The 12,624-nt window shown below is 46.3% G+C and overlaps 1 protein-coding gene across 6 annotated transcripts in view; it reads left to right on the top strand.

Annotated features, from left to right (window-relative positions):
• Positions 1 to 8,477, top strand: part of rapgef6 (Rap guanine nucleotide exchange factor (GEF) 6) — a 46,747-nt gene extending 38,270 nt beyond the window's left edge. For 5 of the 6 annotated variants that reach the window (XM_031874206.1, XM_031874204.1, XM_031874205.1 and 2 more), the window contains 8 exons: positions 1,081 to 1,301; positions 1,736 to 1,909; positions 2,104 to 2,250; positions 2,999 to 3,118; positions 4,467 to 4,707; positions 6,296 to 6,828; positions 7,503 to 7,844; positions 8,195 to 8,477. In XM_031874206.1, coding sequence (XP_031730066.1) covers positions 1,081 to 1,301; positions 1,736 to 1,909; positions 2,104 to 2,250; positions 2,999 to 3,118; positions 4,467 to 4,707; positions 6,296 to 6,828; positions 7,503 to 7,844; positions 8,195 to 8,217 — 1,801 coding nt within the window. In that variant the 3' untranslated portion in view covers positions 8,218 to 8,477. The remainder of the gene's footprint in view (positions 1 to 1,080; positions 1,302 to 1,735; positions 1,910 to 2,103; positions 2,251 to 2,998; positions 3,119 to 4,466; positions 4,708 to 6,295; positions 6,829 to 7,502; positions 7,845 to 8,194) is intronic. The other variant, XM_031874207.1, reaches the window with a different exon arrangement.
• The last annotated feature ends 4,147 nt before the right edge of the window (positions 8,478 to 12,624 follow it).

The raw sequence follows: 12,624 nt of genomic DNA, 5'->3' as shown, positions 1-12,624 counted from the left end.
CCCCCCCCCCCCCCCCCCCATTTTTACTTTGTGCCCGCCTGTGCTTGTGTGTGAATAACCCTTCCATTTGCAGTGCCCATTCACCTGAACCCAAACCGAAGTCCACCATTGACCCGTTCATTGTTCTCCCTGTTCATCAGTGTGTTTGAGTCATATAGTAGCTTGAAATAATACCCAGAGAGGTTCTAGACACATTCACTTACTGATGATGTGGGTGGGAAGTGATGAAGATTATCTCACATTTACGATTTCTCACGATTTTGTTATTCGTCGAGTTACAAGTGTGCACAGTTGCAGAGAACGTAAGACAACGAGTCACAGACTCAACCATCAACAAAGATGGTTTAGTTCCAGAAGAGTTTTTAAGCTCTGCTACAAACGCTAGCAGCTCTACGAGGCGCTGCACATTTGGCCTTTTTTTTATGGTGCTGAGAGTTAAAAAATGTTTTCAATTTGGGTGAAACGCTGCCCTCGTCACTTACCCAGCCGACCAATCACAGTAGAGGAGAGGCGGGACAAATAGCCTACCACAAACATGTGATTTATTCTGAGTATATTGTGGACTTATTGTGTCTGTCCTCATGTCCTGGACTAATAAAGTTGATCTGAATCTGAACAACACCGATGGGACTCGCTGAGATGTTTCCTAAAACTAGCCTACAACAAACCATGAGAACTATTTACAGATACTATTTGACTCCGTTCATATATCTGCATCCCGGCATAATATTCCCCATATCCAATCTTGTGCATCTTTTTGTTTCCTAACCCTTTTTTTGCCTCCATCTGACAGAATGTTGCTGCTGCTCTGTACTGTGATAGCATGGCACGCCAGCGAGAGCTGCATGGTTTTTAAAACGCTCTGCTCGCAACACAAAGACAGATTTTACAGTAGAGGAGGTGTTTGATAAGAAAGTGCCTGTTTTATTTGTATTTATTGTTGTTTACTCTGTTACCTTCTGCATTCATCTCTTCTCTTCCTCTTTCTTTATCTTCCATCTGCTCATCCATCAACACTTTACTCTCCCCTCGTCCTCTCGTCTCCTCATCGTCCTCCCTCTTCTCCTCCCCCCTCGTTAGGTCTCTGAGTCAGGGCAGCACCAACTCCAACATGCTGGACGTGCAGGGCGGCGCCCACAAGAAGCGAGTGCGCCGCAGCTCGCTGCTCAACGCCAAGAAGCTGTACGAAGACGCCCAGATGGCCCGGAAGGTGAAGCAGTACCTGTCCAACATGACGGTGGAGATCGACGAGGAGAAGCACCAGATCATGTCGCTGCAGTGTGAGCCGGCGTACAGCACCTGTGAGTTCATCAGAACCTCAATTGTACATGTATATGGACCGTTTAACCTCCACCTGGCCTGGTGCACACACATCAGTGAAAACTACATAAAAACACATCGTTCAAAAGCATTTTTTTGTGTTTTGGTGCAACTCAAAGTGTGTTCAGGGTTTAAGTGAAGGAAATGTAATGCTGGAAAAGCTGTACACACTTGTATAATTGGCATACACTGCCACCTGGTGTGTTTGCAAGTGTACTGCAGAAGAAAATGAATGAATTAATTGTATACATCATCTAAACGTCTTGCGTTCCATCACTGCTAGACGGATCTATTTTACTGTTTCTGTTTAGGTCTTCAAATGTATGAACAATGGGACATTGTAATACAACACAGAAGGATTGACGTGGTTCTGTGTCGTTGATCTTGTTTCTGTTTCTTCCTCCTGCGGTCGCAGTATCTAAGAACCTGAGTGAGAGACGATCCACCAAGTCGGACATGTCTCCGGTGTCTCTGCGCTCGGCTCTGCCCTCGGGGAGAACGCAGAACAGGGTCTCTCAAGTCCTTCAGGTCCAGGTCCCTCTGATGCCTCTACGAAAGAAGAGCACAGCCAAGGACATCGGCCCTCCTAGTTAGTACTCCTGCACACCACCACCATCATCATCACCACCACCATCATCAGACCCACTTCATGGGGATTTATTTAATTTAGAATTTTGATCTTTTTGTTCCTTCTACTTGTAGAATATGTTTCATTGATTCAGGGGTGAAGCAAAACATGTCTCCTCCAGGGCTCCCAGGTTGACTGACTTTTCTCTTCCCCAGCCTCCAACTCTCCCCAGGTGGTGAAGAAACCTCCCGTGATCTCGTTGGAGGAGTGGAGCTCCAAGAGGCCGTCTGACGACAGCGTGTCCATGATCTCCTCCCTTCACTCCAGCCCCACGGTGTCGCCTCAGGGCTCCCCGCGCAAAGGTCAGTGACGGGAGGTACCCACCCTGTTGGTTTGTTATCCGAGGGTAGAAGGAACCAGGTTACCCTGCAGGAGGTGGAGTAGAATGAAAGAAACACAAATGTTACTCAGGGAGTTACTCTGAAGGGCGGTACCAGATACTGTTAATAGAGAATTAGTCAATGATATTTAAAGAGAGAGAGAGAGAGAACCTCCTTTTCTTTACGAGCATTAGTCGCCTCTCTTCTCTCAGTCAGGGAGAGAAACAGATCCCAGATAAACAGCTGATAGAAACCTCTCTGAGCAGCTTGTTGTCTCCCGTTGAGGCATTTGGGTCAGACTCCTGGTTCTCCTGTGCATTAATAATACAGCGGTTGGAGTGGGAAGTCAAAACAAGCTGTCAGACTTTCCTCAAACTTGCGATCGTTGAAACGGAAGCGGCTACAGAATGTGCAAAAATAACAGCAAATAAATGATAAAGATGCCAATAAATAGGCCAAATGTAGGCCTGTGAATAAATAGATATTATTGTTGCATATGCAAACACATGAAATAAGATTAAAATAAGTCTGTCTCCGCTGCCCTGGACAGCCCAAAACGATGCTCGCCTACAAACATCAACTAGCTCCATCCGTCTGAGAATAACTCAATAATTAATGTTGATGAATACTGTGGGATTACTTTTCCTTATTTTATTCTATTCCTTATTATTAAGTGGAATAAAAAGCTCACGTTCACCTCTCACCTCGGTGTCCCTCCCTCTTTCTTCAGTGGGAGGCGTGGTCAAGTCCCAGAACTGCAGCCAGATGAACCTGTCGGGATCTTCTTCGTCTCTGACCAGCGACGCCAGCACGAAGGCCGGCACCGTCAGCCTGCGGAGCTACGGCATAGGTGGGGCTCGCCTCCACAAGAGGATCCTGCTGATGACCAGGCAGCACAGCCGAGAGAGCAGCAGGGAGAGGAAGAGTCAGACAGAGGAGGAGGAGGAGGAGAAAAGTAGTGAAGGGGCAAAGGAGGAAGAGAAAGAGGAGGAGACGGAGGCAGTTGAGAGAGGCTTGTTTCCGTCAGAGCAAAGCAGAGGGAGACGCAGGCGGCAGAACAACCAGGGTGCTCAGACAGATGTGAGAAATGTAAGAGCAGGAAGACCCAGACCCCCAGAGTCCGCCATCAGGACGAGGCTGATGTCCCCGTTCAGGGCGCTGAGGGAGAGGAGTCAGTCCAGGGAGAGACAGGTGGCCGTCGGAAGGAATCTGAGCGGAGAGGAGGGAGCAGGAGAGGCTGCGTCCTCCTCCCCGCCTCTGGATGAGAGACAGAGACAAGCAGAGCAGAGAGCCAAGAGGTCGGTCAGCCCGAACCCCTTCCTCTGGCTCTGCAGGGACAGAAGCAGCAGCAGAGAGACCGTCTGACAGGATCGATGTGTCGAGTCAAAACGCCGGCAGCGAAAACAAAATCAAGCTTATCGTATTTCAGAGGGAGTCGCTGTGAGTTGTTGAGAGGATAGCCTGTTAGAGAGATGCCAAGCGTGACTTGAGGAATAAAAGAGTCTCACGTCCACCGTAAATCACTGACAAGTGACGTGAGGGAGAGGTTTCCACCAGCAAACATTCACAGCAGATAAGAAACAAGACATTTATTTTACCGTTTGTTTGTTCTGAGTTCTCCCAACGTGTCTTTGTTAATCTTCACCAAACAGACAGTAGCTAAGTATTCACCTTCACCTTCTAACCACAAAGGGACATTCATTTTATAGTAATACTCTAAGACTGAATTTTGAAATTATTATTATTTTATTAAATATTAATTTTTCATCTACTTTTGTTGGATGCAGTATTTGATCAGCATGTTGGTTAGTTTCCCTGCAGTCACAGTTGATTTGTTTCTGAGGATATTTGTAATATAAACTGTGACTCGTTTCTACATAATCACGCTGTAGACGTGGTGTGAACTCATCTCCGCTGTGAGCGTTGATGGACAGTAAGTACTGTACGTGACGCAGTGTTATTAAGTATTTGCTATTAAAACAGAAACGTCACATCGTCTCCCCACTTGATTGTCCAACACTCCCTTAAAGGAAATGACCCTTTGGGTTAAATAAAGTCATCTCTATTCATTCTGCTGGAAGGTGCTTTAGGTAAAAAGGCTCAACACACTCTTTATCGTTTTCTCTCTTTCTGTCTTTGCATCACGTCCCCTTTCCGTCCTTATAACCTGCGTTTCACATCCTCTCTCCTCTGTCCAGGTTACGCTCTCCTCCCGCTCGGCAAAGCAGACAACCTGTCGGACTCGAGTCACAGCGAGATCTCGTCCCGCTCCAGCATCTGTTCGGTGGACTCGGTGCCGGCTCCCGGCTCTGACGAGCGCTGTAACAGCAGCAGGATCTGTGCTGCTGCAACGACTACCTACACGACTCCTGCACCAGCTGCCGAGAGCACGGCAGCAACGCATGCACACTTACATTCTGACAACCAGCCCAGCACAAGGTAATTCACTTCATCTCAGGTTCACTAACTCATGTCAGTCTGTGAAGAGGACCTCATGTAGATACAGGCGGCAGCCTCCGGTTCTGCTGAGTGAAGCCGATCCTGAAGTGCCTTAAAGCTGCATTCTCTCTACTGTCCAGCAGGGGGCGACTCCTCTGGTTGTGTAGACGTCTATGAGAAAATGACTCTCCACTTCTTCATATGATATATTTCATGTTATACATATGATATTATATATGCCCATCTATGTTTATGTAATACTAAAAAAGACCTCTTGCGTCAAAACTTTCATTTGTAGTTATTCTTTAATCCTCGACCAGGAAAGAGGCCGAAAACAAACATGCAGAGAGAACAAAACACCTCGCACAACAGAAAATAATAATTATACACGACCCTAATAATACACGACGGACACAGCAGATCCTCCACAGGATTAAGATCACAGGTGACCGTTGTGATTACTACGAGTCACCAGAGGTCCTCAGGTAAACATGCAAAGCGTCCATCTGGACTTAGAGGACCTGCGAGTGGTCTAGTTGGGGCTGTGTTTATTAGAGACGCACACTCCGGGTGTTCAGATTTTAATAGAGAAGTAAATCTAGTCCGAATGGTGCCAAACTAGTGTGAGGACATATAATGAGGCTTTAGGCCACATGGCCCAAATAATTGCACGAAAGAAATAGAAAATCTTTTCCGAGCCTCTTGAGCAAAAAACAGGCCCACACACACACACACACACACACACACACACACACGGCCTGCACCGCTCTTCCAGCTGGATCCCAATTACGTGCGTCCCTCATTAAAACCCAGAGAACAGGAAGTCATAAAACACATCTACTGCCCTCCTCGCTCCTCCTTCTTCTCCGTTAACAACTTATCGGTTTCCACGCAGGCTTTTTTAATCTGGCCGAGTAAACAGCACACCTCTTTCCCTTTTTACTGTCTGCCGTTTGTTTATTGTTCCTCCATGATCAGGCCGCTCTGTCTCTTAAAGAGGAGACTATAAAAAATATCTCCCGGATGCAGCGACCCGTCTGCCTCTCTGATATTATATGAAGCTCAGCCGGCCCGGGTTATGACATACGGCTGAGTTTCATTGAGAGGCTTGTTTTCCGGTGGAACCGTGTCAGTGAATCAAACAGCTGGTTTATGAACGGCGACCTGAGGAGGAGAACTTCCTTTAAGAGCCGGACAGTGATCCATCACTCAGGAAACGCCGTCACATATCTGCTCTGTGGTTTAGTGAAGAGTGTGTGTGCAGACCAGGTGTGAGCTTTTCATGCACTGATGAGATTTTGGGATATTTTGCTTCCATAACACCAGACACTAGACTAGAGGAAAGAAAACATCCAAAATACACGTTTATCCAACGTTCAGATATTTGTCCTGGAAAATGTGCACATATTTCATAAGATAAGGCCTCATTTGCATATTTAAACTTAACGTTTGCAGAAAACGTGTATTACAAAATAAATAATGAATAATTGCTTTTCATACTTATTGAAACTCTTCTCTCTCTTTACCTTTACTTTTGAAGTACTTTCACACTAAACACGTCTTCCCTCTCTGTCTCCATCGTCTGCAGCAGCTCCTCGTCGTTGGCTCGAGGGTTCGTCTCGCGCGGCTCCACCTTCACCTCCTCCATCTCCACAGAGGAGCTGACCCCAGACCACGCCTCCCTGGACTCCGTGGCCGACAGCGGCCGCGGCAGCTGGACGTCCTGCTCCTCCAACTCCCACGACTCCTTCCAGAGCCTCCCCGCCTCCTCCTGCCGGCCCTGGGACCACGGCATCCACGGGCACCCGCTCTCCCTGCCGCACACGCACCTGGGCGGCTTCAAGCACGCGCAGCCTCCGATAGCGGAGGTCGAGGCCGCCGCCGCCGCCGCCGCCTCCTCCAGGCACCACTCCAGGGGCTCCGGCTCGGACCTGTCCAATCAGTCGAGGCAGAGCTGGGCGTCGTCCGGCTCGCTGTCGGACACCTACGAGGGGAATTACGGGACGATAAAGCGGAGAAACACCTCGGAGCACCCCTCCTCGCCCACCGAGGAGGAAGGAGGGCAGAGCACAGACCCCGTCTACAAAACGGTGACGTCGAGCACAGAGAAAGGCCTCATAGGTGAGGGGGCAGGTTGCGAGTTTGATTCCCTGTAAACACGGCGTGAGCCGGGGTCAACTGGAGGAGTAGATGGTTACCGTCTTCTTGTTTCGTGAGGCTAAAGAGCGGCCGTCCATGTTTCACGTCAGACGTATGAACAGTAAATTAAATCTGCTGCTGATAGTTTTACGAGGACAACAGAATATTGTTATAACTTCAGGGTAGTAGTGGAGGAGTTAAGACAACGTTGTGTCCTCAGTTAGTCAGTGAATCTATCGTCACATAGACTGAGATGTTGATAATCGATCAGTAGTTCTCTGAACGTCTTGTAGCTCCTCTGTTGGTTCAGGCAAAGCCAGTGATTCAACACTAACGGTGGATTAATCTGGTGAGGTATTGGTTGTTGAGTGATGAAAGTGATCAGTAGAGTGTGTCCCGCTGCAGCATCCATCTCATCAGTTCTTTGTTCTTCTTTTGGTTTCCAACACATTGTGGAGCATGCGTAGTTGTGTATTGCGTTGGAGAAACATCACTTTGATTTAATTTTCCCCGTTATTTTTCTTTTTGTTCCACATGACTCCCCCCACTCCTCCTTTTCAACCTTTCTTTTGCGACTTCCTCGCCTCCCTCCCTTCACCCCTTCACCCCCTCCTTTGCTCCATCCCGCCTTTCTTTTGATCTGCACCTCCATCCAGTGTATTGTGTCACATCCCCCGCCAAGGATGAGCGTTACCGAGCTCCCCCTCCCACCCCTCCAGGCTACCAGGGTCTGGCTCTGGGGGATCTGGGCCTCACAGACGGAGTAGTCCCCCTCCCCAGGCCTCCTCACCTCAGACCTCCGGACTACAGCGTGGCCCTGCAGAGGAGCAAGCTCCTGCAGAGCCCCGGAGCGGCCGGCGGTCTGGCCGAGGCTCGGAGGCTGGCCGGTAACCATCACCTCCACCACCCCCACCAGGAGGCCCGGACAGCCGGGTCCACGCACTCCAGACCGCCCAGCATCTGCCTCCCAACGCAGGAGCTGGCCGAGAGCGAGGACGGTACGCCACCGCTCTGAATGTTTGATGTAACCAGAAGTGTTACAACTAACCCCTGATAACTATATTACTATATCCCATCATGCTTTCATACTTGAATGATCGTGAATCAGATATTAAATTGCATTCAAAGAGGTCTTCAAGGGACTTTGTGAACCCTTCAGAAACCCTGAGAGATGTATTAAATGACCCTTAATTTACCTTTTTATTTTTTACTTTATTTGTTATCTATTAATTAATTTATCAACTAAACCATATTTGAATCATAACTTCTGTTTCATGTATATTTACTGTCACATCTTTGTAATTTGTCAAACAACCTGCCAAACATCGTCTTCTCTTCTCTTTTACAGATGAGCAAGTGTCAGCGGTGTAAAGACGGAGATCTCTCTCACACACACACACACACACACACACACACACACACACACACACACACACACACACACAGCCCTGTGTGATGTCACCGCGGACCACAATGCACCTCTCGACGGGTCATGTGACCTCTCCTCTCATCTCCAGACTTTTACAATCATCTCTTTTTAAAACCCGTTTCACAAAACAAAAGAAGAAAAGAAACTTTTTAATAAACCTCTTGAATGAAGCCGAAAAACGGTCGACGGACGTCAACAACAACAACAACAACAAAGGGAATCTAAAGGAAGGAAATAGTTTTGACAAAAGAAGAAGAAGTCGGCTCCTTGCAAACAGACCACCATGTACCTCCATTTTGTGCTCTCAGCTGGCTTTCTTCGAGGTGTTTCACATTGTTTTTACAGTTTCACGATGTTGTACAGTGATTCTTTTTATTATTTTCATTTCTGAGGTTTTGCAAAATTTTTATGTGAGGAAGAGGAGGAGGAGGAGGAGGAGGAGACAAAAGGGATAGAAAGCGACGAATATCAGCTCGTTTTTGTCTTGTTTTAGTTTGTTTTGGCTCAAAATAACATGAATGTAGACGCGTAAGAGACGAGAAAAAAACGAATTTTTAGATAATTTTTTGGGGTCTTTATGGGCCGCTATCAACCTCTGGCACTGATGATGTATATTTACATAAACACCATCAGCTCCCACACAAACAAACCAAATAGAAATGTTTCTCGCTCCTGAAAGAGGAGAACTGCTGACTCAGCAGAGAGCTGTTTGTGTTTACTTCCTGTCCTTTTAGTCTAACAGACAACAAACGTCCTCTCTCAGGCTTCACGTCTCCGCCTCGCCCTCACTGCTCGTTGGGTCAGAGGCCTCAGCGGCATGCTGCCTCCTGGATGTTCCATAAAACTCTGTTATTACTCGTCTTTAATGAGCTGAAGAACAGAATGCCTCGCTGCTTCCCGTAGAGTAAAAACAAGTAAAGTCGTCGTTCTATCGCAGCAGCTGTAATAAAACGATAAATTAGCACTGTGTGGTCGCACACACACACACACACACACACAGCAGGATCATGTGCATAAAGACAGAGGACAGTGTTTACACAGCTTGTTTACAGTGTTTATTTTACTAGTTGTGTGTTTTGAATTACGAGCTGAAATGTTAAACAGTAGAACGCTTTAGGTTCGTTTGAACTTGTACATTTGTTCATAAAGCAGCAGGAATATGAGATGCAGCATAAACGTTGACTCTGGGCCCCCAGGGGCCCTCGAGCATCGGCTTGTTTGTTGCTTCTTATTTAAAATAACGAGCAACAAAACGAGTCGTCGGGTAAACGTATTCTAACGCCTGCGTCTCCATTCCATGTTCATAGTACATTTTGTAGAATATTTAAAGGATTTGCTTGAAAGAAATTGTCTATTTGTATTGAAAGCAGATTTGTACATTCTGAGTTCCGTTTGTTGTGATGGTGACTCTGCAGCGGGGGGGGGGGGAGGTTACTGGAGTCTAGACATCCTGCTTCTGTTTCTGTTGTTCTGCCACACGAAGACTTGAAAGGATTACTGCTAATATATTACATGTCATATATATATATATATTTTAGTTTTTTTCTGGGTAAATTAGCGTCGTGTATAGATGAGAGAAGAGAGTCCTCTATACATTTTTGAATATTTTGTTATAAGAAATAATCCAGTTTTGTTAGTTTCCTGCTCGTGACTTGTTTTCACCCTCACGCTCTGCTGTTGGTGCCGTTTCTGCTCCTACACGAGGAGTGTGTGAGTGTGTGTGCGTGTGTGTGTGTGTGTGTGTGTGTGTGCGTGTGTGTGTGTGTGCGTGCGTGCGTTGTGGAATTATATTTGCAAGTTTGGAAACTTTTTTTTTTGTGTGTTAAATCCCATTTCTGGGTCGGTCTGGGCGTACAGCGCATGAGGAGCGGCTCAGGAGTCTTTCTCAGAGCCCTGCTCAGTTTGCAGCGTTGATTGCTCCGCCTGCAGGAAAGCTGCCGCCGGTTTCACGGCACGAGGATTTTATGTTTTTCTCTTAATGCTATTTTATCCCCGTCTGATTGAACCAACACGCCGCTTCCCTCTCAGCTCTGTCAGCTCCGCAGGACTGTCGGCCTCTCATAACGTCCTCCGCTGCTGTAGGGTTCTATATGATCAGAGTCCTCACTGTGACCCTCACCTCTCACACGTCTCTCTTCATCTGAACCATCTCGACAGTAGAAACACAGACTGAGAGTCAGAAAACTGACCGTTCTTCTTTTTGCACAACTGTATTCCTCCGATTGTTCACCATTAATCAGTGTTACTGCTCTGCATGGACGGCCCAGATGTTGTGAGCAGGTTTATTTACTTCCTGATGTTGCTTTGAGAGCGACACATTAAGCAGCACGTTAAACCTTTGTGTTATTCCTCTCTCGTGCTCCGTTAGCACAACGCAACGCTTCATATCTTCATTTTGTTTTGTTTGTTCTTTCAGGGCTGAATTTAATTTAGCAGCTCGTCACCGCCTCCAGGTCTGGAACCACATAAAGAAAGTCATGTCACGAGTATCCTGGACAAAATAATTGTCATTCACGATAATATTAATATTTCCCTCAGATGATCTTCAAAAGATCCTCTTCAGACTGAACTGAAAGTTACTGGAATCACTTTACTTCAAATATTCACCTCACATCGTTTTATAGGAAAACAATCAAGCAATCTTAAAGATGGATGAACATAAATCATAAATAAATAAAGTAAATATATAACTAAAAACGGCAACATTGTGAGTCTGTCTTACATGACAATGTATTTTTTAAATCATGCACTCATTTTAACACCGCTTGACAATATTCACAACAATCAACTTATTGTGTTTTAGACACACACACACACAGTAGATGTGTCTCTGGATCTGCAGCGAGCGGCTCTTTTAGCACCGTGAACACAACATGTCAGTGTTTTTATATAACGACCCAAAACTGGAGAGGATGAACTCCCCCCCCCCGCTACCTGGAATGCAATAAGAGAGATGTGAATGGATGTGTTGTGTGGACTTTGTTTGTTTTCTGGCATTACAGCAGAGATGCTCATCAGTGAGCTCCAGCGTGGTGAGTGTGCTGCACAGCGTGCACGGAGAGGATCAACCGTCTGTGGCTCTACGTCTGCTTCTCTCACTTCTTCTCATAGCTGTCGTAACTTATGTCTTTTAGAAAGACAACATGATTTTGCTCGTACGCTTTTTATGTATTTTTTACGAGTGATTGTAAATAGTTGTTATATTTTTGTTTAAGAGAATGTTTAAAAAAGGAATAAAAAAAATACCTTTTGTTTCTCCAAGTCTACTGATATGAATTTGGACAATGAATAAAATGTTAAGCAGAACCGGTTTTGTGTCGTTATTCACCGTTGATACTTCGTTACTGCTAGTTCTCTAAACCAAACCTGTGTGAGGAGCTTTTAACTGGTTCTGAACCAGTCTCAGTGTAGTCCTGATCCTCTATCAGACCTCTATCAGTAAAGAGACCATCAGAGAGAAGATGGTCAGTTATTCTTAATGCTCGTCATCAGAGCCACCGGGTCGGATTCTGGTGAAACCAGATGACATTACTTTTCAGCCAAATGAATCCCGTGTCTCGTCTTTGGGTCTGAACCTTACAGGAGGATGTGTGGCCGGTTCTTGTCGGCACAAAAGCAGACAGTATTTAGTTGTTGTTGTCGTATCCACTTCCTGATACCTTTGAGCAGTAAATCCTCACATAAAGGAGGAAGGAACCTTAATCTCTCCTCGTGTCCTTCAGACGACCTCGGTTTCGTTCGGCTCGACGTCACGTCTGATCGGAGAACAACCTGCTGAGCTCAAGGTCGGGTTCCTTTTATTACTCGCTAAAGGTTTACTGTCACACAGAGGGACAGGAAGTCATGCTGGCTGCACATTGTACATTTCTACCTTTAGCCGTGTGTGTGCTGGATAAATTAAGTTAAATTTCATATATATGTAGAAAGTATATGATGACGATTAAAATAAAGTTTAAGATGAAACCAAACACAAAGATAGTTGCATGTAAGTGAATAGTAACTGATTTTGACTCTATCTGAATCTGTGATAAAGTTAGAATGATGTGTGATGGAGTCGGATCAGGGGGGCAATGGTGGGAGGAGGAGGAGGAGGAGGAGGAGGGGGGGGGGGGGGGGGGGTGGTAACCAGCATGTTTTCAAAGAGCTGGTCTCTCCACTTCAGAGAGAATATTCCGGAAGGATGAGAGAAGTGAAAGTTGAGCTCCGAGTGGAAACGAGTCGGTGAAGTTACACACAGCTTCAATTATACATCACAAAGGGCCAAAGAGCCCCACTGGATGGCAGGGAGGAAGTACGAGGAACTGTAGCGCTCGGGTCTCGGTGTGTGTGTGTGTGTGTGTGTGTGTGTG

Source organism: Anarrhichthys ocellatus, unplaced genomic scaffold (assembly GCF_004355925.1).
Source record: "Anarrhichthys ocellatus isolate YVR2014 unplaced genomic scaffold, GSC_Weel_1.0 scaffold78, whole genome shotgun sequence".
Taxonomy (NCBI): Eukaryota; Metazoa; Chordata; class Actinopteri; order Perciformes; family Anarhichadidae; genus Anarrhichthys; species Anarrhichthys ocellatus.
This window is presented reverse-complemented; position numbering and strand designations above follow the sequence as displayed.